The 27,688-nt window shown below is 40.5% G+C and overlaps 1 protein-coding gene across 1 annotated transcript; it reads right to left on the bottom strand.

Annotated features, from left to right (window-relative positions):
* On the bottom strand, positions 1 to 27,688 carry esyt1a (extended synaptotagmin-like protein 1a). The gene is made up of 31 exons (XM_053643259.1): positions 27,206 to 27,688; positions 23,556 to 23,597; positions 18,113 to 18,247; positions 17,938 to 18,011; positions 17,752 to 17,824; positions 17,584 to 17,673; positions 17,036 to 17,091; positions 16,676 to 16,796; positions 15,752 to 15,928; positions 14,357 to 14,439; positions 14,188 to 14,236; positions 13,860 to 13,949; positions 13,613 to 13,711; positions 13,430 to 13,501; positions 13,124 to 13,210; positions 12,053 to 12,202; positions 11,225 to 11,398; positions 10,408 to 10,584; positions 9,626 to 9,708; positions 9,355 to 9,403; positions 9,067 to 9,156; positions 8,848 to 8,943; positions 7,959 to 8,030; positions 7,709 to 7,795; positions 7,427 to 7,573; positions 7,185 to 7,318; positions 6,999 to 7,097; positions 4,410 to 4,541; positions 4,145 to 4,250; positions 2,747 to 2,796; positions 1 to 2,059 (listed from the first exon to the last, which is right to left on the bottom strand). Exons 1-31 carry the CDS (start codon positions 27,515 to 27,517, stop codon positions 2,032 to 2,034), a joined length of 3,234 nt encoding a protein of 1,077 aa, XP_053499234.1. The 5' UTR covers positions 27,518 to 27,688; the 3' UTR covers positions 1 to 2,031.

Here is a 27,688-nt window from a genome sequence, read left to right as displayed (position 1 = left end):
TTTAAAGTGCAAAGAGTATCTTTAATAGAACAGCTGCAATACAGATTTTCAGTGACAGCATCAACAGACTGTAAATCTGCTTACTCTTCTCTGGTTTCCTCCCAAGGAACCGTAACTTAACACACTTGCTTCAAAACATTTTGTGATAAATTGGCACACTTCTACAAAAATATAATCGCTTAATATATACTTCCAGAAAGTTAGTCCTCATAAGATGATCTCAAATCTGTTTGGAATGGATAGAAAAAGCACAGTGATATGTTTCTGATATGGTTTTTTTTTTTTGTTTTTTTTTTTTGATAAACCGTTTGAAACTGAAACAGATACAATTCAACACTTCGGATACACACACACACACACACACACACACACACACACATCATGAAACCTCTTCATCCAGAAGTCAATGCACAGTGAACAGAAATTTCCCCATGCTGTGAGAAAATATGTTTAAGGCAAAAAAATAAAAATAAATAAAATGCAAACACAATGGCAATTAAATCAGCATATATCTAAGCAAAGTGAACATATACTCTCAGAAGAAACGGTACTAAACTGTACCTTTCCTCGTCACTGGAGTGGGTACATCAAGGGTACATCTTTTTATAACGGATATAAAAAAAAAAAAAGTCTACTCATCCCTGTTCTAATAGCAGGTTACCAAAAGATATATTTGAAGGAAAAAAAAAAAACCCCACAACACATCACCAAAAGAACACCATCCCCAAAGTGAAGCATGGTGGTGGCAGCATCATGCTTTAGTGCTGCCTTTCTTCTGCTGGAACTGGGGTTTCAATCAGGGTGGAGGAAATAATAAAGAGCTCCAAATACCAGTAAATTTTGCCACAAAAGCTTGATGATGAAGAGGAATTTCAGGAGTCCAGATCTAAATCCAATCAAAACTTTGTGGAAGATTTAGCTTGAATGCTTTTGTGAGGAATAATGGTAAAATATTGCGAAGTCGAGATGTGCCAAACTGATAGACGCTTATCTAAAAAGATTGACTGTCGCGATAAAATCTAAAAAGGTCCTTCAACTAAGTTTTAGGTTAGGGGTGTGCACATTTATGCAACCAGGTTATTTTACACTTGTTATCGTTTTTTTTTTTTTTTTTTTTAAATAATAATAATTCCATAAAATGATTCGTATTGTTTTTCACTTTAATTTATAGGTTAAAATTTAACAATAAAAGCAGAAAAGGTTCTGTCCTGCCAGTTTTATATCCCCTGTATACCTTCAGTGTGTGTCGTTTACCTAGAAATGATGCATGTAGTGCACCTTTAAAAACACCAATAACCAATCTACCGGAAATTATTTTTAAAAAGGTACACCACAACCACATTTCCATGTGAAAGATATATATTAAAAAAGGTACAAAAGAGGTACCCTTGAGGACACACCCTTGAGTGACATTTCTGAGGGGTATTAATATGCATTTAAAGACGCACACTTCACCAGAATATAAAGAAACCGTAACGCGACTCTTACTGTTCTATGACGGTTCTTTAAATAAGTACACTTTTACCCGTTTTCTTAAAGGAATAAAGCTTTTATACATCTTTTAAGTTTGAAATGCAGGTCGTTTTTTTTTTTCTTTCTTTCTTTTAAATCTCAAGCAACCTGCTATGTAATAAGCTAAAATATGAAAAACATGCAGGAATGTGTCTTTGATGCTAAAATAATAAAACGTATCAAGGAAACACTATATTTAAGATCACCATAGAGGAACAGTGCTTCAGTCCATTTAATTCAGTGTTTTTAATTCCTATCAAGACTCAAACTGTTCATACTCGAACTGTTTTCTACCCTTTGGCACATATTCTGCTGGCGTGCACTGACAGTTACAACCCGTCCAAAATGCATTTGGTATTGCTGGAAATGATAGCAAGTACAGAGCGTAAATCGCAGAACATTACATAAACACATCTTCTACCCACTGCACTGTGCTGTGCTATACAGGTGACATTAGCAGCATGCAGATGCAGACATACAAGTGCGAAGGCGTTGTCACGTAAGCATACAAAGGCCACATTAATTGGTCTCATCTGTTAAATCGTACCTGAAAATAGAAAGAAGAAAAAAAAGGAGAATACATGTAAATACAGTCAGGTCCATAAGTATTTGGACAGCAACACAATATTCATAATTTTGCCTCTGTAAACCACCACAATGGATTTGAAATGAAGTAATTAAGATGTAAGTGAAGTGTAGACTTTCAGCTTTAATTCAAGGGGCTTAACAAAAATATTGCATTAACCGTTTAGGAATTACAGCCATTTTGGAAAGAGGCCCTCCCGACAAGCAGCTACTGAAGGCGGCTGCTGTAAAGGCCCTCTCAAAGCATCTCAATGGAGGAAACTCAGCATTTGGTGATGTCCATGGATTCCAGATTTCACGCAGTCATTGACTACAAAGGATCTGCATCCGAGCATTCATAATAATCCTAATATTTATGATTATGTTCGTTTGTCCAATTACTTTACAGCCTGTGAAAATGGAGGGACTCTATAAAAAAAAAAAAAAGCCTGTAATTCCCCAAACGGCGACACACAATTGCTAACGTCTCACAGGAATAACGCAAATACGACACCTGCCTACAAACTAGCACCAGAATTAACGAAGTACATAATCAGACACATAAATCTCAGTATAAACATTCGACGTGTTTCAGGGTGGAGTTCATCCTTTTAAAGAATAGCTGAAACAGCATGTGACGTGGAGACACGGCAAATCTAAAAGCACTTACCACTGTGCCACCTCCGCCCTCAGGTCAATCTGATTCAGATCTAACTGCAGCTGCAAGACAAAACACAAAATCACAGGACATTCAGATAGCCATTCTGACTGCCTCACAGTCTCAAAAGAGAATTTAGCAAACAAAAATCGCCTCCGGAGTGGTGCAACAAAAGAGAGTTCGCCTTCACGACAATGCCACGATTAAAATGTTACTCCCAGATGACCGAGTATCCAAACGTATTACAGGTCAAACATCTATTCACAGAGCGAGTTAACTAGCTAGCTAAGAATAGCCGAGTAAGCTTTTATTAGATAGGTAGCTAACAAAATCTAAATTAGATAGCTAACTAACATTAACCCCTAGCTAAACGTGTTGTCGGTTAGCTAAACACCTATCTGAAACACACTGTAGTGTACATACATATACCTACACAGATCACAGTAAAATCCAGAGTATTCATCAGTGTCCAATCGGACTATACAAACACTGCAGGGTGTCCAATCGGACTATATAAACACTGCAGGGTGTCCAATCAGACTATATAAACACTGCAGGGTGTCCAATCAGACTATATAAACACTGCAGGGTGTCCAATCAGACTATATAAACACTGCAGGGTGTCCAATCGGACTATATAAACACTGCAGGGTGTCCAATCGGACTATATAAACACTGCAGGGTGTTAAATCAACACTGGGGATTTTGCTATATACATACATGTACATTTTCACAGGTGTATTTTTTATGCTCTAGCTTTGTCTGCACTCTCCCTTACCCCTATACCCATTGTTATATTGTCTGTATAATGTAGTATAATGTATTTATTTGAGAGAGAGAGAGCTAGAGAGGCTGGTGATGCTATAACTAAAGTGATAACGAGAACTAACTTGTTTCGTGGAAGTGCCGTAAATGGATAAAGACATGTCGTACTTTAATAATTCAAAATAAAATGCTAGCATTAGCATATTGGATATCACCACACCACCGCGTCACTGCTTATTGTTTTACACTAGTGTTTTATTCATTACATATCACACAACATTTCATTTCAGTCCACTAATTTGACTGGACAAACAGCGTTCCGAGAGTGCTGATATTTAGTATAAACAGCCCGGGTACATTTCACCGTTTATATCACTCCGCCCGTCCGTGTTTGCAGTTTTGGAAATACTTGGTTACACTGAAACAGTTAGTACACTTAGTACAGGATGTCAGTCTGTTCGCTGCAAGGCTGTGGCTCCTTTAGCAAGTATTTTTAAAATAAAAGAAGAGCAAAAATAAACCAACTATTCGGTAATATTTGGTCTGAAATGTTAGTTACGCTATATTAATTTGTTCTTTCGAAAAAGCAATAGAACACTCGCAATCGTGCTGTTGTACTGAATATCAGAAATATCATTGCCATACCCTGCCAATGGTCTCTTTCTCACGGCTCATGAAAGAACCGTTATTTTTGACGGACAGGTCAAGGCGTCTCTGCGTGGCCTCCTCCAGGGAAAGGTTGAAATCAAACCTAAAGAAGAGACAGTGTCGATAATGAAAAAGTAAAATAAAAAAAATCGACCAAACCTACAACTCTGCAGTACCGCTCAAAGTGTTCAATTGTTACTAGCTGAACCACTGATGATGTTCAAAACCTGTGATTTTGCTGTACTGGGATGGAAACATTTACCTCTCGTTGAACTCAGGATTGAGGTCTCGCTTTTTGACACTGGTCTTTCTTTTGGTGCTTCTGTTCTTGTCAGGCTGGAGGATGAAGGACACATAGGGATCTGAGCCATCCTTGGAGCATGGCGGCAACTTTCTACATGGGAAGAACAGCAAAAAAAAAAAAAGTATTTATTTATACCACCACCACCAATAATGTTTTTATTTATATATAGTGCCTTTCACAAAACCCAAGGTTGAGCAATCAAAAGAATAAAAAAAAAAACCCAAACATTAAAAGCATAGAATTAGATAATAGACGTGATAAAATATATAATAACTGACAGTTTCAAGGAGAATCATCGCTGTTCTATAAGGCATATTAAGCAGAAAATCCCCAGGCATTACAGAGAAAAGAGAAGTTAAATTATTCGTGTGTGGGAAGAGAAACTCTTTGTGCCCATGTGTGTCTGGAGTTTTGATTTAAATAACTCCGAGAGTAATTCACGATGTAATACATCAGATTTTTTTTTATAGCACAGTGTGTGTGAGGGAATAGCCGTTTAAAGCAGCTGTAACGTAACTCATACCAGGAACTTGTTTTGAGGACGTTCCACAACGTCAGACGTAACTCTAAATGGTTAAAAGACTCGTACGTCATCCTTTAAGAGATCGTTTGTGATTGCTGCTTATTACGTTACAGACACTATAAGAAGAATTCCTGTTAACGCCTAAACAATCTCAATGTGTATAGACGGGTGACAAATTAAAGGAAAAACCATTAACGATAAGTTTTTTTTCCCCATTTAGTACTGCCATTCAGAAGCTACAGAAGATATTTACGTGCTCCCCAGAACACAAAATACTAACAATTTACACTGAGCATCCTGTTCAAAAGTTTATACCCCCCCCCCACCAAGCTGTTAATGTATCGTGTTGCCTTCTTGAGAATCAATGAATGTTTGCACCTTTTGTAATAGTTGTGTACGAGGGAACGACTCTCACAAAACATAAACACAGTCATTGATCATCCAGGTAACGACACGTAGTATTAAGAATCAAGGGTATGTAGACTTTTGAACTGGTTCATTTGTGTAAATTCAGTTAATATTGTGTCTTGTGGACTATATGTAAACATCTGTTATGTGAAATCACTTACTCAGGGAAGTACTAAATAAAATTTAAATTTAAAAAACAAAAAACACGATGCATTTTTTATGATCTCTCTCTCATTATTATTAACATCTTGCAGATTCTGCGAGGTGTATGTAAACTTATGACCTCAACTGTAATTTATTAGTTTGGGCATCTATACTGTGCATTAATATGACAATTGCAGAGGATCTGGAAACTTATTCTGCGAACAGTGGGCGCATGCTGAGAATACACCTTGGATGGGATACCAGTCCACTGTAGGGATGTCACAAGAACCGATACTTTGGTACCAAGTCGGTACCAACATTCTTAAAACATGACGGTACTTGTTTTTCTGCAGTAGCGTAAGTACTGTTGGTAATGAAGGTAACGAGGTTGCAATTCTCCGAACCTGATGGGGGCAGCAAATACGCGTAAGTGTTTTACTCGGTCCACAAGTGGTGAAGAAGAAGAACACCTACAAGCACACGGGAAAAACTACAGAAAATGGCGACAAGTTTAGCTCCGCCCCGACTCGTTGAGAGGAAAGGTGGCACGGAATATGGAAATACTTTGCATTCGAGCCGGATGACAACAAACATATAATTGATGTTGTGAAGCCGGTGTGCAACCGATGCTATCGTTCATTTCAAACAAAGCGAGGAAACACCTGGAATTTGGTGAAGCACCTGAAAGACGGTCCTATGTTATGTTTGTTTGAGGCAGCTGCGTTGTTGCCGTGAAACCAGCTAACGTTATGCTCCATGTAATGTTAGCGATAGGCAGTTATTTGTTAACGACGCTAACGCATTGTGATGTTAGAAACTACCTCCTAATGGTCCACCATGCATCGCCATTCAGCCCGTGTCCTGTCAGCTAAATGTAGCCTAATGTCACTAATAACTATTCAAATGTTCATGCTTTTAATAAATCTTTTTGGCCTGGAACCATATCAGTGAATTTAAATTAACGCTTGCATTCAGAGTATAAGATGTGTGTGTGTGTGAGTGCACCTTAGCACTTGTAGGCTCCACTGTTTTATTAGTCATTGTCAGACAGTGTTTGATAACTAAAATATCCCTCTCTCTCTCTCTTTTTTTTTGCCAGTATCAGACAGAGGAGGATGTCCTCCAGGAGAGTTTTTTTTACTTTTATTTATTTATTTATCTATTTATTACCACACCGTGGTATCGACTTTGGTATCGCATACTTTTGGTAGTATCGGTACCGACTACTAGATTTTTGGTATCGTGACATCCCTATTCCACTGCAGGGCGTCATGCACTCACATACATTCATACCGAGGGGGCAACTCAGAGTCGTCGCCAATGTATCTACCACCATGGTTTGAGGAGGCAGGAAGAAACTGGAGGAAACCCACACGGGCACGAGGAGAGCATGCACAGACAGTACAGACAGTGACCCTCCAGCTATGAGTCACAACTATACATACGCATACATATGCACATTGGAAACAAACCTGCAGCCATAGACAGTGATGGCCAGTCTGCTCTCCTCAGTCGAGTAAACAATAGAGAGTTTCACCTGGCCCCGCCCACTAGCTCCAGCATCTCCGCCTCTACACACACACACAAAACTGTCAGCAAACCAGTGTCTCAGTAATTCAACAGTAACAACTAATTTAGTCAGTGTGTACGTGACCCACCCACGGGCGGGAGCTGTCCTGTGTCTGAGCTCCTGATTGGCTGCGACTTCTGTCTCTGCACTGGCGATGCTGTGGTCCACCTCTTCAATGCCACTAGTAGCACCGTCACCTTCTACCAACTTAGAGTGAAGCAGCTGGAGCACGGATAGAAAAAAAACTTGAAATGAACAGAACTGTATTCTAAAAGACCTATAAGCAATTACGCTCGTACACAACAGTGCTCCTATAAGTTTTGTCATTACCTTGAGTTCTGCCCTTAACAATATCTCACTTTCAGGCAGGGCTCCATCCAGAGGAAGCCACCGATCCAGAACCAAGCCCGGCTCTTTTAGTAGGTCTTTTACAGGCAGCACCACTGCACCCAGAGGCTGGCCCCAGCTGTGAGACAACTACACACACACACACACAACGTCGTCAATGAGTCACATCAATAAACGAAATATTCAAGAAAAAAAATAACTATGTCCACGACAAATAAATGACTGTCGTTGTGCACTTCTGATTTGTAATGTGCAAATTCTCACTCTGACAGTAAGCATTTCCTCTCTGGGATCGTGGACCAGAAAGCAGAACGCTTCATCCCAGTGTGGAGATATAGAGCGCTCAGCAAGCTGTCAAAAAAAAAAAAAAAAACCCCAAAGAAACAAAATTGCATCTTATTATACAGCGAACAGTTAGTTCTGGTCTATTAAATAGATTGCACCATTTATCCTGAAACGGAAAATACAAAATACATACAAAATGTTATGCAGTTTCGTGTCTTTTAAATCTTACTTTACTCTTGGAGGAAACATTCCTGAGAACCAGCTCAGCTCCCACTACTGGCTCATGTCCATTCTTCTTTAACTACAATAAATATTAATTATCATGATAAATAAAAAGAGAAGTGGTTCAAGCAACAAAAAATAAAAAAATTGAAGTAATCAACTTTACTTCCTGCTTCAGATGGCATTATCCAAGCATTATGCATCATTTACACACTGGCACGCAAACATTTGACTGTCTCACATACGTTAAAAACAAGGACATGTTCGTGTAAAAGTACTCTGCAGACTTTATGTCTCCCTAAAACAGACTCGTTTTAGAAACAATATATAACGTGATACAATCGTAACTAGAGCTCCAGACACGAATAATAATGGTGATTTCAATGCATCGTTTGAATAAAATGAGTTTTTTCAGTTATAATAACTGCCATGTTTATAACCACCTTTAAATCATAAAAACAAACAATAAAAAGACCACTGCATTGGCTACTGTTGGATACCACCACATTGTTTATACAATCTATGGTGAGAACATCCATCCATCCATCCTCTATACTGCTTTATCCTTTCAGGGTCGTGGAGAAACCTGGAGCCTATCCCAGGGAGCATCGGGCACAAGGCGGGGTACACCCTGGACAGGGTGCCAATCCATCACAGGGCACAATCACACACACAGGACACTTGGGACATGCCAATCAGACTACCATGCATGTCTTTGGACTGGAGGAAAGCATGGGGAGAACATGCAAACTCTGCACACACAGGGCCCCGGTGGGAATCGAACCCCCGACCCTGGAGGTGTGAGGCGTACGTGCGCCCATATGGTGAGAACATGAGGAAGTAAAACAGTTTAACAAGTCAGCAAATAAGTACTAGAGAAAGAGGAAAAGACTCACAGGCAGACCATGGGCTCGCTCTACATACGTGAAGAGGATGGCTGCCGCCGGCACGGTTTTATTCACGTACAACTGCTGAGACTGGTAGTGCAAAATCTAAACACGCGAAGAGACAAAATGACCAAACCGTCACAGTGTTCTAAATCAGGATGCATTATAAAACCTAGAGAAAGTGTTATAGAAAAAATGTTTTTAGCCAGGAAGACATTTAGGGTTCACCTGGTCAAGTTTGGTCGAGTCGGAAACCCTCGGCACCCATTCCAACGTCAGATGAACCCGTCCTGATTTCACGTCATTCAAGTCGTACCACTACATCACACAGGTACACAAATTTGCACTCCTTTTACTGGCAATATTTAAACCATAAGCCTGTATCAACATGTCGCCGGGAAAATGAAAATTGTACAGTCAATCTAGCGTGTCCAGACTTTTCACTGCTCATGTACGGTATAAGCTCGACTTATAGGTCTTGCCAGTCTAAAGCACATATTAAGTGGTAAATCTCACCTGATCGATAAACTGGGAGCTAATGAGGTCACTCAGACTCAGCTTAAACCTGCCAACAAACAATGATTATCAAAAAATGTGTTATACACCGAAATATATTGTTTAAATAAATATATAAGGTATGATCGTAAGCAAAAAAAGTAACTATGCCTATAATAGTCACTATAATGTTTCTAGAATGTACATACATATTACTCTGACTCTAAAGTGAAAGCATACAAAAAATAAATATAAATCCTGAGGAAAGTAGAAAAGTCAGGCATGCTGCTACCTCCCGAGGAAGTCGTCCTGATCCACGTCTTTGTCGAACAAATCGAACTGCACTTCTTGGCCTGGAAGTGCCGTGAGAATCACCTGCAAAGTGAGTAAGCACACACAGCCATGCATAACTTATGGAGCTCTCTGCACTGAAGATGCAAAGCAGAGAACAAGTGAAAGTTCGGATCACAAAACTGAGGCAAATTCAGGCATCTACAGACGAGCAAGAGCAGGCCGGATGACTCATCAACTAGCCAATCGGTGGATTTGGGCCATATGTAGGGTTCGTGAAAACTTTTTTTTTTTAATCAGAGTTGCGATTATGCAATTCACACCGCTATGGTTGCCAGATTATTCTTGAGTAAAAGTGTCTTCCAATAGCATCTAGGCCACTGCCTTTAAACACAAGTACTTGCCTTAAAAAAAATAAAAAAAATAAAAAATCCAGACTGAATAAGAAAATAGCATGTAATAGAATGCGGTCAAATGTAATAGTCATTGAATGAATAAATTTGGTTGAATTTCACAATATGGCTTCCCTTCTATTTATTTATCAGCTTATAAAATAGCACCTTTATTTTTACATTAAATTTTATGTCATGCACGATAGATGGTCGTGCACACAATGTAATGAAGACACAAAATCATAATGTGTGTGTGGGATGTTGACTATTTCACCACCCCTTTAGTGCCATATATTAAATAAGCAGATTTCACGCAAGAAAAATGGATTTAAGTCCAAGGACAGAACTACACAAAACTGAGACACGCTTAAGTTAGGTTTCGTTGATGTACCTCGTAAAGTTCATTCCACACCGGGTTGAGGTTCTCCTTTATGACGCGGCTCTTGAAGGTCATCCCTCCCACGCGGATCTTTACATAGGGATCACTTTTGCCTTTCACCATGCCACCCATGAAGCTATCTTTAGCTATGAGAGCCTTGGCCTCCTTCAGGTGGATCCTCAGGACACCCTAGAAAAGAAGGATAGTCGGATATATTCCATTTTAATGCAGCGATTTCCATCCGTCCATCCATTTTCCATATCCACTTATCCAACACTGCGTCACAGGGGAGCCTGGAGCCTATCCCAGGGAGCTTTGCGCACAAGACAGGGGACCATCCTGGACAACCCATCGCAGGGCACAATCACACAGACATTCACACACTACGGACAATTTGACAATGCCATTCAGCCTACAACATGTCTTTGGACTGGGGGAGGAAACCGGTGTACCCAGAAGCACAGGGAGAATAAGCAAACTCCACACACACAGGACGGAAGTGGGATTCAATTCCCAACCCCAGAGGTGTGAGACAAACTGAGCCACCGTGCCTCCCGCAGTGATGATCAAACAGTTACATAACTGGCTTGCTTTTGTATTCCTCAAAAATAAGTATCAAGAAGTTAAGTGTGTATGAGTTTCTGATCACTGATGAGCCCTTTCCGGATAAGATTGGACACCCCTGCTTTAGACCATACTAAATATGGGAACACACACGTGACATTCCCATAAAGTAATTTGATTAACTGGACACTACTGAGTATATTAGAGTAAAAATGCATACATACCCATACATTTCACTTCTGTGTATTTTGTGGTGGACGCTCACCTCAGAGGCAAAACTGGCATCTGGGCTGGTGTGCTGTGGACGCGTCTGTAAATTCTTGGACCCTCCTGAGGTCACGTCTGAGATGATACCTTCCTCACCTCCTCCAGAGAATGGATCAGAGGGAACTGGGGACACAGGTGAGGTGGGAATGGCCTCTTCATTAAGCCAAAGCACCTGAGATGTAGGTACAAAGCAAACAGTTTGCAGATTATGTGTTGAAGTTTATTGTATTGTTTTAACCTGTTTTATGTTCTATGGAAATGGAACAATTGTAAAAAATAAAAATATTTTTTTTTAAAAAGGCTTTATTTCCTTGGTTCAACATTTTCAAACAAACATCCACCTATTTTCCATACCACTTATCCTACACAGGGTCATGGGGAGCCTGTAGCCTTATTCCAGGGAACTCGGGGCACAAGGCGAGGGACACCCTGGACGGGGTGCCAACCCATCACAGGGCACAATAAAAACACCCATTATTTCCACACACATTGGAAAAGCCAATCAGCCTATAACACATGTCTTTGGACTGGGGGAGGAAACCAGAGTACCCGGAGGAAACCCCTGAGACATAGGGAGAACATGAAAACTCCACACACACACACACACAGGGTGGAGGCGGGATTCGACCCCGCAAATCCGGAGGTGTAGGGCAAACGTGCTAACCACTAAAGCTAATTTATATTTCCATTACAGACGTTATGTTCAGATCTTTTTTGACCTGTGAAATAAGTTTTTTTTTTGGTTTTTTTTTAAACTGGTCTAACCAGGGGTTTATCTGTAGACCATGTCTGCAGCAATACAACCGACTGCATATACTGATCTCACCCTCAGTATGACTTTCAGATAGATGCGACTCGCAGGGCCTGCATCCTCCAGCTGGAACCACTGGTCCATGCTGAGTTCGGCAACGGAAAGCAGGCGAGACAGAGGGATGGACAGATTGCCCAGAGACACAGACCTGTCATCATCTTTCACCTGAGAGAGAGAGATACCAGACGTATAAAAAAAAAAAAGATAAATAAATAAAATAAATCACAGGATATGCACAAATCCCATGACACTTTAAATGCACTCCAGTCAACTAATCATGTGACTTGTGATGGTAACTAACTGTACCAGAAATCATTTAAGAGGTGTCACAACTACAGGGGTGAATACTTATGGAATTATAACTTCTATGATTTATTATTGAAGCTATTACGATCAAGAGTGTAGTTATCTATAGTTATAGAGAATATCAGCACGGCTGTGATTCAGCTGTAGTTAATAATATGCGTATTATATTATTCACAGTATATGTAGTATAACAGTATGATTGCGAGTGTGATATTTCTTTTACACAAGAGTTTAATAAGCAAGAAATTAAGATCACAGTAACAAATTAGTGTTCTGGAGCTAACTTGTATCATTGTAAATTATTTTCTTTCCCCACCGCTTCAATATTATGGTCTACTCTGTGTAGGTTCACGCCATTTTAATCCCAGTTAAGTCAGTTTCCATTTCATGTTGTAACACTACAAAAAGTGCAAAAGTTCAAGTGAGAGCCATTGACCTTATGTAATGATGTACACATTTGCATCATGCAAATTGGTGGCTGACCTCTTATTGGCATTAGTCTAGCCACTGTCTAACATGCTAATATGTCTGATCCAAACCCTTATTTTGATGATTCCCCAATTTATATCATGGAAGTTTCTCGGCGTAATGAGAAATGAGCATTTAGTCATCCAGCTCCAAACAGCATGATGCAAAATGGTGGCTCGCAGCTTAAAACCATCCAGGTGAGATCATTTCTTCAACACAGTCCGAAGAAGCAGTGAGGCTGCTGTACCATAAGCTGCTGAGCAAGTAAAGACTTCTTAACGCAATCTGTAATTGGTTGGCAATGAGACGTGCCTGAATGTCAAGGTCTTGTTTGCGAGGGTCGTGGATGAAAAAGGTAAAGGCTTCCTCCCACACTGGGTTGCTGGTGCCATAAGAAGTCTGAAATGGGGAAAAAAAAATTAAATAAAAGAGGAGTGTGTACAGTAGGTATAAATATCTGTATCTAAAATGGGTGAAAATATGAACCCTAACACTATGTGGCTTATGTATTTGTTTAGATCATATTATCTCTTCTGTATTCCAAATAAGATCAATATTCGGTTATATCCCCAGTGTACTTACAGTATGGGGATGTTTAACACAAGTTATCAGACTCACCCTGCTCTCTTTGGTGGTATCCTGCACAGAAAGCTGCACCAAAGGACTAGGATCCTTATTGCCTTTCTTCATCTGTATGAAAAATAAAAACACTGCACGGGTTATCCACACGTCCAATACACCAGGAACTATGCAAAACCAGAGCGCGTAGGGAAACGCTTCAAAACTGAAAGCGGGACTTACAGGAAGATCCTGGGCCCGATCCAGGTACACGGTCAAGATGGCGGCAGAGGGAGGATCAGTCTTACCGAAGGTGGTGATGTTTTGGTTCTTCTGGAGGACCTATAGATTAAAACAAGGCATTGAAAAAACAATTGGAAGAAAATTTTTTATAAGCAATGTCTAATGGGAGGTTGCGTCAATCACACACAAACACGGCTTAATTGGTGTCTGATACTAGACTAGATTGGACTCATGAGTGAACTCTAACCTCAGTAAGACGCTCTGCAGAGGGCAGCAGTGAAAGCCACTCAAGCTTGAGATGAACCTTTCCAGTTGGTGTATCGTTCAGAGTGAACCACTGAAATCAAAGAATAGGGGGTGTGGAAGTAGGAAAAAAAAAAAACCATCAGACTGAACCATCTAGAATCAGAGTGGGGGAGTAGAGGAAATAAATGACTAAACCACTGAATACTAAAGTGAGGGAAAAGTGAGTCACGCATTTTCTGCACGCCAGTGAGAAACTCAGGAAACCAGAGAAGGAGAACAAAGTTGACATAATACAGTCTTTTTATAGCAGGGAAATAAAAGGTCTTAACCTCATCCAAAACTCGTGCTTTCTTCACAATACCCAAGTCCATCTTGATCCTGGGAGCAAAAAAAAAAAACAAGAAAACAAAACAATGGAGAGCAGGTGAGGAGACTAAGGAAGGGGTAGAGTAAGGAACTGGCTAAAACTGATATTTTCATAACAAAACAGTGTCATACCTCCCTAGGAAATCATCCTGATCAGGGTCTTTATCAAATATCTCCACTTCCAGTTCCTGGCCAGGGACCTCATGAACTATCACCTAACACACACACACACACATACACACACACACACACAAACACAGAGAAATAGCAGAAGTTAACCCTGGCATAGAATATTTATGTTGCGCAATCATTTTCAGAAAGCCTAACTTCAACCTCTGTTTATCTGATGTAAGCACATGATGATCACATCTTTATAAAAAAAAAAAAAACCACATGCTTGCTGTAAACATAGTTACTGTTAAACGTCCCGAGTCCTTATAACCATGGCATTCTCCCAGCAACGGCAACAAGGAAGAGTAAACAAAGACGGTAGTCAGTAGAGATTAGTCTGCTAATTAAACACAAATTCATGTGAAGAATACGCTGGGATCACTCAGTGTGCCTCGGGTTTTGATTTGACGAGAAAATGCCCGGTACTGACATTTTGTACCGTGTAGTTCTGAAAACCATACACGTTTTTGAAACGGAATGTTTCTCCTGGCATGCGTCTCGATCACTTGCTCTAGCATTTTTTAAAGAAATGAAAATGGAGGAAACTGGAGGCATTGGAAGATTTCATTCAGACTGCACCACAGGAGCGTTCTAACCTTCTGACGGCAGTTTCCGTCACATATCTGATTATAAACTCTATTAATTAGGCTTTTGCTACAGCATGTATATAGACAACAACATCACAGTCAAAGTATTACACTGGTTGTAAGAGAAAAATCGCACTTAGCTAGCAAGGATTTAGCATGTTTAGGCAGACTGACTGCTTTGATCACTGCGTTTGTTATGCTTGCGTCTTACCGGACATGATCTCTGCTGAAAGCCTAGCCAAGACTAATAAGAAATCCTGGGATGGGCTCCAGAATTCAGTCACCATACAACAGGTTTTCACAGACCATTAAACATACTGTGCAAAAGTCACAGGCATTATTTTTCTGCAAAATAATGAAATACTATATTCTGGTGTCCCACCCAGAGGTCTGGTATTCCTGCTTCGAGCCCAATCTACATGGTATAGACTCTATTCTAGACATAGTCAGTGTAGATCTAGAGTGGTCACTCAATATGAATTAAAGTTCTGTAGAAATACAATGCTTTTAAACATTGTTACAATGTTGCCTTACTTGCTTCTGTCTCTACAGGTAACTTAAAACAGCTTCACTGATGTTGCTGTCTAAAATGGGGTCTATTACTTCATATGGTTTCTTCAGTGACTTACAAAACTTCTGTTTAAATTCTGTGCAACATTTCTTGGGGGAAGCAAACAAACTTACTACAAAAAAAAAAAAAATAGGTTGACTAAGTCTTGTTTACAGGAAGAAACATCACACTCGACTAACACTGCTGACCCTCTCACACCTCATACATCTCCCTCCACTGCGGGTTGAGGTTGTTGTCCACGTGGCGTGACGTGAACGTCTGCGTGCCAACCCTCAGCACGGCATACGGGTCCGACTTGCCGGCGATCACGCCCTTCATGAAGTTGTCCTTGGCGGCCAGGTTCTCGGCTTCCACCAAGTGGATCCGCACGATGCCCTGCGGAAAAAAAGGACGGAGCACATAATTCCGACGGGAAAAGAGAGAATCGGAACGTTCAGGTCCGTTTGATTGAATACACGTTTATTATTAAAAAGAAACGCCCGTGTTTCATCAATACACACATAAGTGTACATAAACTGATCAAATTTCATGTAAGAATCTATGGGGCAGTCTTAAAGATGTTATATTAACCTAGGATCCGTCTCAGATCCTAGTCATTTGTAGTGACTTAACGTTTCCATTTTAGGAAACATAGATATTCTGATAGCTGAGAAGTGGCTGTCAGCAGTGAGATAGTGTCATGGTTGTGAAATTTACATTTAATCAGCAGATTATATCCAGACATCATCTTGCACCCGATTCTCAGACTTCAGCTGATGTTTATTTATGTAGAGCATTGTCTCATACAAATAGCTAATTAGCCATTAGTGTAATTAATACTTGCTGAAATAAATTCTCAAAACAAGCCAAGTCAAGTAAAATATTTAGAAGAAACCCTGATTATGGTGAAGTCACACAGTGGCGATGTTAGTAACAATGTAACTCGATCCAAAATGAAGATGTCTGTAAAGCTATACTTTAGAGCTATTGTACCAATCTGATTTGATGAGGAAACAGAGCATTCCTTTATGAGCAACAGCACTGAATGGGACACACACACACACACACACACACACACACAGAGAGATATATATATGTCATGGAGCTGTATGACTGTAGCGTAGCTGCTGAATACTGCATTACCCGTGGTAGAGGGGAGCGGAGCTGCGCTAAGTGCAAATCAGCCACCAAAGGGATAGTGAGGCGGTTGGGGAGCACCAGGAAAGAGGCGATAGCGTCCATTACCATAGTGTCCGACATGGCACTGTAAATGAACGCAGGGGGAAAATGGAGCAACACTGATTATCTGTGAGTCACCATGGTGAACTCAGCGGCGTTTAAATAATCAGGCCAGTTTCCCAATGATTCTTGGTAGATGACACACAGATGACAAAACACAGGAACGTTAATGGAACATTAACCTTATGTAACTCATCTCAGGCTAGATAGATAGATAAATAAATAAATAAATAAATAAATAAATAAATCAAGTGCACCACTTACTTCAGACCTGGAATGTCCAATAAGTTGGTGAGTCCTGTCCAGTTGATATCCAGCATCTGTAGCAGAGGGAGAAAGAAACAAAAAAATATTTGCAAAATGCCGCCATATAAGAGGAATAAAACACCGTTGGTCAAATTATGGGAAAATAATAGACTTCATAGAGTCCTCACACCACCCTGGCGTTGATTATTTCCCAATAGTAGTACATTTCATTGTTGACACCATGGATCTGGTGCCAACCCATCACACGGTACAATCACACACACCCATTGATACAATTTAGAAATGCCAATCAGCCTACAGCACGCCTTTGGACTAAAGAGGGGAAACCCACCAAAGCACGCGGAGAACATGCAAACTCTGCGCACACAGGACGGAGGTGGGATTCGAACCCCCAACCCCAGAGGTCTGAGGCAAACGTGCTAAACGTAAGCCACTAAGCCACCATGCCCTCCTAGTTACATAACTTCTAAAACTACATTTTGGTTGTTTCTTAAAATGTTGACTAAAACTATACCAAAAATATACAGATCTTGGGGAAAACTCACAGGCCTCCGGATGAAGAACATTGTGACGGCTCCAACAAGAGGAACATCTCCAATCAACGGCTCCAGGATCACCCTGAGCTTTCCATGCAGCTGAAGTGGCAGAGAAAACATTTGTGAGACCCTGTCGTGAAAAATATGTTGTTCTACTACCATTCCCTAGACCCTTACCTGAATTCCTTTCACTCCAGCTTTGCAGAAGTACTTCTTCACCTCGCCATTGATCTCCACGTTGCCAGCATAGCTAGAAACAGAGCAGTAGCAGCAGCAATTCACACCTATGCGGTAGATGTTCCTCTTCATATAATTAACTCCAGCAAGTGAAGGTTAGTTAGTTAATTAGTTACTTAGACTAACCTGATATACAGGTCCAGCAACACCTGACGTCTATCGTGCTCAGTGTGGGCCTTCACTCCAACCACCTTCAAAGGCTGTCCAAACAGTTTGAAAAGCATATTTCCCATTAATATCCATGAATATGAAGAATAACGAGCATATTATGAAGCAAGTTAAATCAATAAGAGACGGGCACCTTGTCACCCAGGTCGACTTTGGTGAAGCTAAACGTTTGAAGATGAGCGTTGGAGGATCTGATCGAGGGTGCAATCGACTCCACCAGAAGCTTCTCTAAATATTGGCCCACAAAAGGCCAGGCTTGCTTCAGGATCTACACAATATCATTGATATAAAACATTTGGCTAGTTAGACACGATGCTTCTCAAGTTTGATCCAACCAAGCAGTTACACACCAACCTAATTCTCCAAATTCAGAATGTATAGGCATTACTACATTTCTTCATGCATGCATGTACTGTATCTCTTAGGGGAGTTGAAAGGAGTGGCTTCAGAGATTCAACACGATCTTGTTGTATTAGCCAACTTCTGCAAGGCGCCGGTCAATTATTTTTAATGCATTTGCATTGACACAGCCTTATAAAGCAGACTCCTGGCACACTGCACCTCGAAATAAGGTTTTTTTTGTTGTTATTAAATTCAGCCAATCATGTAACAGCAGAGCAACGCAGCTCCAGGTCAAAACCAGTGAATACTGATATCAAACATTACATTACAGTACAGCATTTGGCAGACACCCTTATCCAGATGCCCTTTGAGGATTAAAGGCCTTGCTCAAGGGACAAGGGTGAACTCACAACCCCATCAACAGTGAGCTACCACATCCTCATCAGAATGAGGACAAAATGTGACCTCAGTGACTGTGGAATGAAAGCATAATAAGCATCAAGAATAATGAAAATTTCAAGATATGATAAGCTTTAGCTAACTTTGCAGTTTTCCATGCTATCTGATTATGACTTTAGATCAAGTGGTTACACTACTGCAACATCAGCAAAATGCTGGTTTCTAATATTTTGGTTTCCTGTATAACACGATATCAGATTTCTCAGAGAGGAGGACATTACGTGGTATACAAGACTATACACTATCTGTATCTGGTTAATATCCTTGTCTGTATATCTGCTCAGTGCTCCAAATATTCACATCTGTATCTGTATTTGGATTTAAACCCAAAGTAGCTGTGGCCTAAACAGGAAGTTGTTTTTTGTTTTGTTTTAAGATCCCATTATGTCCATGGAAACACTGACAATACAAGGAAAAATCCCAGGGGTAGAAATGCAAGCAGTGTCAGGATGTCGTGAATAAATTTTGAAAATGCATCATGCAACCGTGTAATTTTTTTTGTTTCAGATCTGAGCACTCACTTGCACCTGTACGAAAGTAAAAAAAAAACCTTTGTATTTGTATCCATTTAGAACATATTATCTGTTCAATCTGAATGCTGAATTCATAATAGGAGGTTCAGTGAAAAGATACACTATATCACCAAAGGTTTATGGACACCTGTCCATAGCAGTCATATGTGCTTGTTGAACATCCCATTCCAGATTTAGTCCCCTTTTGCTGTTATAGTAACCTCCACTCTTCTGGGAAGGCTTCGCACTAGATTGTGGAACGTGGTGTTCGTTCCACGGTCCGTTCCAGTTCATCCCGAAGGTGTTCGGTGTAGAGTTCTTCTACACCAACCTTGGCAAAACATGTCTTTGTGCACAGGGGCATCGTCATGCTGGAACAGGTTTGGGCCTCTTAATTCCAGTGATATTCCAGAGATATTGTAATGCTACAGCAAACAAAGGCATCTTGCACAATTGTGTGCTTCCAATTTTGTGGCAACAGTTTGGGGAAGAACCATATACGGTTGTGACTGTTCAAGTGTCCACAAACTTTTGGAAATATACTGTAGTGTATCTCTGTGACAAGAACACTGTGATGTGAGGCAGGAAATCACCCTCCACGGGACACCAACTCAACACATTTACACACTCATTCAAACCTACAGCTTCTCAACAAACCTGAGACATTTAAAAAGCATGAAAAGAGGTTAGCTGTTTGGCAGGTAAATATTTCACACAGTATGTTATGCTAAGCAGTCATTTGACCTAATTCTACAAACTCAGTACATGTAGGCATTGCTAAGTCTCTTAGTACATGCATTTACTGTATGTCTTAGGGGAGTGGAAGGGAGTGGCTTGGGAAGGATGCTTAGGTTTGTAGTGAAACCCCTTTAATGGCTTATAATCAGCCTGGGAGGAAAAGTGTGATCTTATTGACTAACAGTGGCATGGTTGAGAGCTCCTGATGGGCTGATTTGCATGTTTCAGAAACTGCTGATCTGGGCTCTTCACACACACACACACACACACCATTCTCTAGAATTTACACAGAATGGTGTGAAAACAAAAACCACCGAGCTGCAACGAGAAGCAGTTTTTGCGGGCAGAAACGCCTTACAAGAGAGGTCATTGGAGAACTGCCAGAGCATTTCAAACTGAAGGCTACGGTAACACAAATAACCCCTCTTCATGACCATGGTGAGCAGAAAAGCATCTTAGAATGCACGGCATGCTGAACCTCGAGGCAGATGGGCTACAATAGCAGGGTTCCACTCCTGTCAGCCAGGAACAGAAATCTGAGGTTACAGCGGGCACAGGTTCACCGAAACTGGACAGTTGAGGATTGGAAAAAGACCAGATAATAGTTGTTTTTTTTTTTAAACCTTGACCTGTACATGCATGACTTGATACACTGCACTGCTGACATATGATTGGATAATTACATGAATGTGCAGGTATACAGGTGTTCCTAATAATGCGGCTGAGCAGAGTATACCTCTGCACAGCCCTACAGGAACTCACAGGAGTTAAACACTTCATAGGTATCAAATAATATGCTTAAAGATGAATAACGAAGTATTAATAATAATAATAATAATAATAATAATAAAGAATTGAGAAAATGATGCAACACTTGCTGTGCAACTTACACCCCTATATTAAGCAATGCAGTGATGACTTTAACTTTAACTGCTACTAAAAACAAATCTACCCTATAATAAATGCTGGTGCAGTATCAGGACAGCATTTCTAAATATCAAAATTAATATCTAAATGAAAATGTAAGCGATATAGCATCTGTAGCTCTCTTTAACCACCCGTCATATCTACAACATCCTGTCACCATAACCACAAAGACAACTTCCTCAGCGGCTACTAAGAATTATTTCGTCTGAACCACATATACAGAGCAATGCATAACCATGTCCTTCACACCGTGTTCCTGACGAGTGTCAATCTTTAATCATTAGCCAGTTATTCCAAAAATACTGGCATATCAGTTTCGACCATGACTACAGTCAAAACTTAAGAATGCTCGGTGAGACTGCCACTGACCCCTTAATCACACGCAAAAAAAAACACCTTTCAAAGCTTTTCAAAAGTTCTTTTAGACTTGCGTCACTTCTGGAGTGTGAGGTTTGATGCTAAGGGGAATAAAGATATACTGATACTAATCAGCTCCAAAATGTTATTTCTACATGGCAAATTCGTCTTAAAAGGTGCTACGACACTGTAAAAATAAATAAATAAATATGAATTTTACAGTAATTTACTGGCTACAGAGTTGTACAGTGTTACAATACTAAAGTAAAGTACTGAAATACCTTAGATAATATAAAATAACACACAATCCAGTACATGCGCTCATTTAGCTGATGCTGTTAAAACCACACACATCTGAAGACACAACTTTCTGCTCTACAACTCAGGGTCTTAACCGCAGAACCGCTTCGAATAGAACAACTAACCCGCCTTGAGTTAATGCAATCTTTTAGTGCGTGTTCATTCAGGGGTAGAATTGGCTGAATACTCGTAAGCTGGTTGAGCTAGTTTAGGAGGCGAAGTGGTTAAGGCACTGAGTTACAGATTAGAAGATCTGGGGGAACACCAAACTGCCATGTTGAGGTTCTTGATCAAGACCTTTAACTTTTCAGATAGGTTGTAAGTCACTTCTTGTTAAAGTGTCAGCCAAATGAGTAAATATACTGGACTGGGTGTTATTTTATACCATGTAAGATACTACAGTAATTTACTGTAAATATGTACTTTATTGGCAAACCTGAAAATTTACATTCAATTTGTACGAAACAGGGTGGTCAGATACAAGAGAAAACTTATTATACCCGGTCTTACTGAAGGCTTGTAATTGAATACTTCTGCTACCTTGTGCTACCACTGCAGTGTTGTGCTATTTAGTACAAGCAACATTGTGCTATTATAGAAAAATAATTAGCGACAGGGTGGTGTGAAGCAGCCCAACAGAATGCCATGCTGATTATTGAGAAACCACAAGACTTTCCCAAGCCAGAAAACTGATACAAAGTGCTGACACCGGAGACTCCTTCCATCCAACCATCTGTTTTCCATACCACTTATCCGACATACGGTTGTTGGGGAGATTGAAGCCTATCTCAGGCGGCTCAGGGACACCCTGGACAGGGTGCCAACCCATAACACACCCATTCAGACATTACGGACAATTTGGAAATGCCAACAAACATGTCTTTGGACTTGGGGAGGAAACAGGAGTAAACCCCTGGAGGAAAGCCCCGAAGCACGGGGAGAACATGTAAACTCCACATACACAGGGCGGAGACAGGATTCGAACCCCCAACCCCCCGGGTGTGCAAAGCCTACGTGCTAACCACTAGCCCCCACACTCCTCTAGACTTCTTCCAAAAATTCTAAATAAACATCTCCACAATCATACCAACGATTCCACATGCGTTTTTTTTTCAATCCGTTTATGAGGACTGTCCCTATTTAGGCTGTTACCATAGAAACGATCAGATTTATCCTTCCATCAAATTTAACCTTGCAGCTGGAACTAGTGTCCAAGCCGTTCTGTTACAGAAAGTTAATAAACACCTTCTGACTGATCGGAATGGAGAATTCAACAGTGCCGTGGTATAGTCCTTTACAGAAACATGACACTTGCGTACTAAAAACTACGACGGTGAGTAATATACACTGGGAATCTCCTATAGTTCTTCCAACTTTAAACACTCCTTGCGATGTATAAGCTCCTCTGAAACCACTCAAATAAAAGGTCGAAAAAATTACATTTATATACTACTGGTCTTACGCAAAAGGTTTTTCCCCCAGAAAGGGTCATAAAAATTTTATTATACAGGACATGTTTGAGCTATACATAAACTGTGTGTAGTTCAAAAGCGAGGGAGAAAAAGCGACTGGACTAAACGGTGATATCAAAGAGACATTCTGGAAAGATCATGTGCTGGAGAGAGAGAGAAAGAGAGAGAGAGAGAGAGAAGGATAGAAAGGCCTTGGACTGGAGTGAGCTGGTGAAAAACCAGACCTCGCTACAATCACTGCTTTGTACATTTTATTATGTCTTTCCAACAGAGCAATAGAGTCTGAGTGCAAATAAAGAGCTCTGACTATACTTATACTGTAATACTTCAAGGAAAGACTGGCCCATAAGATAAGGACACTCGAGGGACAATAAAACTTTACCCAAGCATTGCAACATATTAACATATTTCTGTACATTTCATTTTGCATGCACATGGGCAAAATGTATATATTAGTTTTATAACATACCTTATTAAGCCAGTCAACTTTCTCCACATCTGGGAAACTCACCTGTATAAAACAACAAGCACAAACCTGTAACTAAGCATTCCATGTTAGCACATTGTACACAACAGAGCTGTGTTTTGGTGAGGAGTCAGATGATGTGACATTTCAACATGGTCAAAGGAAGAGCAAAATAAATACATGCTGCTTCTCAGGAAGTCATGAGATTAGAACTGAGATGATAACTAGTTCCTCTAAGTCAGAGGTTTGCAATTTGCTTGCAGCCAGGGACGATTTAAATCATAATAAAATAGATAAGTAGAGATTTATTCCGCGAGCATTATTGTACATAAATATTTCGTCGGTTTTATTAGAACCATAGAGCTTTCCACCAGCAGAATATACTAGGCCAACTTATGTTGTTTTGATCAAACCCATTCAATTCAATGGACCAATCAAATAGGTTAATAGCTATAAAGGATAATATAATGGTGGGTTGTGATTAACTAAATTCCTTGGCTATGCTGCACAGACCCCTGGATAAGTCATCCAGAGAATTCGTTCTAATATAAAATATAAAAGTAAGCATATTAACTGAATTTTGCACCAAAAAACATCAACATGACAGTTACAATGAAGTCATGATGTGTGTGTACCGAAGTTGATAGGTAACTGCCAAACACAAAAGTCCAGATCTTCTACATCCATGGATTTGAAAATCTTCTGACCTAAAAACCGTACTGTTTGAGCAGAGTGTACAGATGAGCTGGACCGACTAATGGACTAAAGTGCTTCTACGTCAGCCCCTTTAGGTAGAGATAAAGCAAGGGCTAGATCACCCTGGCACCGCTTTCAGTGGGTAGTCGAATTTCATTGTGAGTAATACAGGAAAACTGTTAACCAAAGCGAAAACAGGCCATGTTGATGAAATAGATATAAACCAAAAAGCTCAGACTCGGTAATTTCACTACAAATTAAATCTTGGACGTCATCGAAGATGGCAATTATAGAGATTAACATACAAACTCTTCTTTAGGAGCAGCACAGCAAGCAAACAAGGGTAGTAGTAGTCGTAATTGTTTGGGGTTAAAGCTTAGACTCAAACTGGCACTTCTCTGAACTACACTAGAAAGTTTAGAACTTTTAAAGGTTCTTTGGATGTCCCTCTAAGCAACCCTTAAAGTTCCATGTAGAATCCTTACAGTGTTAATTACCCAACAAACCCTTCAACAAACCTTGAAGAAGCCCTTGTTCTAAGAGTCTAGGGAACACCAAGTGGTAATGTAACATTCAATTTAAACTAGAATTGAAACCAGAAGTGGGTATGGTTAGAGAAAGGAAGTGTGGCATGAAGTCAACTACGCTCTTCTAATCTCATTCTTGCTTCAAATGCTGATCTTTCCCTACCATTCCACATTAACCATCAAATTCCACGGTCTGGCCAGATCCTGGCCATATTTGGACATTTAAACTATCTGTATCTCAAGGGATTGATACACCAGCCTTTTTAGAGCAGAATTTTGATGTGATTTTGCACATCCCTTACTGTAGCTCATAAGCCGAGCTCTGATCCTTAGATGTCCAAATATAGCCAGGATCTGGCAGGCTGTGAAATGTGATGGCATTAATGTGGAATGGGGGAGGAGAGGAACCCTGTAAACAGGGAGGAGGAGAGGACGTAGAGGAGCAGAATTAAAACGTATGACCCAGAGCATGTGATGTGAAAAAACTATTTGGAGAATGGGTGTGGTGAAAAGCAGGACAAAAAGTGTCTATGAGCTCGATTTGTGGATGGTCAGCACCTCCAGCTTCATGTTAAGATGTTCTAACAGACAGAACAGTGATGATCTAGGAGTAGTAATGCAAGCTGACTAAATACGTGTTTATAACCTTAAAAAGCCTCGCACCGCTTACCCTTGAGGCTGTCAGTTTATCACTTTCAAGAGACATATTCAATAGATTTAAGCTGCCCACAGTGTCATAACCATAGTATTATATGGTTTTATCTGAGTTGACTGAAGGTTGAATGGCAGATGGAACCATATAATACGAACAAGGTCACAACGTGATGATGTTATAAACACCTTGACGTACTAATACTGCATGATTCGGTGAACTGGATTACGGAAAACCTTAAGTAATAATGTGTAGTAATAAGAAAAAGTGAAGATGGGTGATGGGATGATTACAGGGTGTCTCAAAAGTCTCAAGACATAGTCTCCATACGTCGGAAATACCCCTTTAAGCAAAATGTCTTCCAAAAAGTAATATATATATATAATTTTTTTCCAGATAGCCTTTGAGAATGCCTTGCCAAAAGAATGTATTGAACGTACTGAAATCATTCTCATGCCTGGGTCAGGAAGCCATCGAAAGGTTGCAATGGACTTTAACAGGAAACATGGCAAGCATATGTTGTCACGTAACACTGTTCCCATCCATCCATTTTCTATACTGCTTATCCTACAGGGTCACAGGGAACCTGGAGCCTATCCCAGGATTGAAGCCAATCAGCCTCCATGGCATCAGCATCCGTGGATCCTTGGCATCCATGCTGATCCATGCATCCATCCAATCAGCATCCATGGACATGGAATGCTAAAAATTTGGAAAATGTCCTGGCAAATGTAATTACTCTGTAAATGCATGTCTTTGGACTGGGACGGAAACCAGAGTACCCGGAGGAAACCCCCGCATGCACACACACAGGGCCGCAGCAGGAATTGAACCCCCATCCCTAGAGGTATGAGGCAAACGTACTAACCACTGAGCCACCGTGCACCTAACACTGTCGTGAACGAGAACTGGACGTCCACCATCGTCCACTGATTCGGAGAACTGGATTACAGCACTACCGAACCGACTTAGTCCCGGAATTCACACTCCCCTACGTATGTCGACTTTTGGGACACCCTGTACAAAGATCACATGAACAATGAGCAAACTTAACTATTACGAACGTGTGAAAGTAAAGTCGCACATCATACCTATAAACGAGTCAAACATTTTATTCATGCTGTACTGTTAGTATTTTTTGCAGGGTGGTATAATGTTAATTGAAAGAAGAGGAACGGAAGTGGTAAAGTGGCTTTCGTAAATCCATGATTATAAAAGGTATATCTAGAACTAATGCTTGAATCATGTATGTTCAGGTCAGGATCAGACGACGGAGCGAATTTAGGATGATGATGATTATTCTTTCATTATTATATACACATTATTGATAGGTGTATGTCCTCAAATAGTGTATGAACCTTCTTACAGGACTGACTTGTGAATAATGGTGAGGTAAGGCATTGGACAACAGAATGAGAAAAAAAAGCATGCATGGACATGGAATGCTAAAAATGTAGAAAATATCTGGTCGAATGTAAATATTCTGTAAATACATGTAAATGTATGACGAGCGCGTGTTAATTGCATAACCTTGTAATAATGTGAGACTTGATATGAAATTATTCAATAAAGACTTATTTTTTAAAAAAAAACAACAACAACAAAAAAAAAAGCATGCTCATTAGAAATACCCAAGACATTCATATGTACAGATGAGTATGTGGGTCTGGAAACTGACTTGAAGCAGCTGAGAGATGTTTGGCAGATGTTTACCACACACACGCACGCGCGCGCGTATGGCGTAGAATCCACGTTTAAACCATATCTAAAAGCCTTACCCATGACGGTAATTCCCGCTTGGTCTTGAACACCCGTGTTGTGGTGAAATCTTGCTCATTCTCCTGAAAATACATGGCGCCGTGCAGGCGGTGAAGCTTCCTATCACGGTGCTGCTGCCATCCCATGAACACAGCGAGGCCGAGCAGGACCAACGTGAGGCTGAAGCCGAAATATCCGGCCAGGTAGACCGGCAGCAGTGCTCCGAGGCACTTCCCGAAAGAGAGCAGCACGGAGACGGCTTGTTTGCCCGCGGTGTCCGGGGCAGGAGAGTCCTCTGCGCCAGCGCGCGGCCCCGCATCCTCCTGCTGCATCGCCGCTTTCTGTAAAAGAACAAGAAATAAACAATACACCCGCGACCTTTTACTTCAGCAACGGAAAGGTCGTGCGATCATTTGCGCTTTGATGTGAAAAGCGGTTTGGTTGAGTGTGCACTGGAGTCGGCTCGTGCACTACGTGGCTGCGCCGGAATAATCACTTGGAGT

Source organism: Ictalurus furcatus, chromosome 15 (genome assembly GCF_023375685.1).
Source record: "Ictalurus furcatus strain D&B chromosome 15, Billie_1.0, whole genome shotgun sequence".
NCBI lineage: Eukaryota > Metazoa > Chordata > Actinopteri > Siluriformes > Ictaluridae > Ictalurus > Ictalurus furcatus.
The sequence above is the reverse complement of the archived record's forward strand: the minus strand, read 5'-3'. Positions and strand labels throughout refer to the sequence as shown.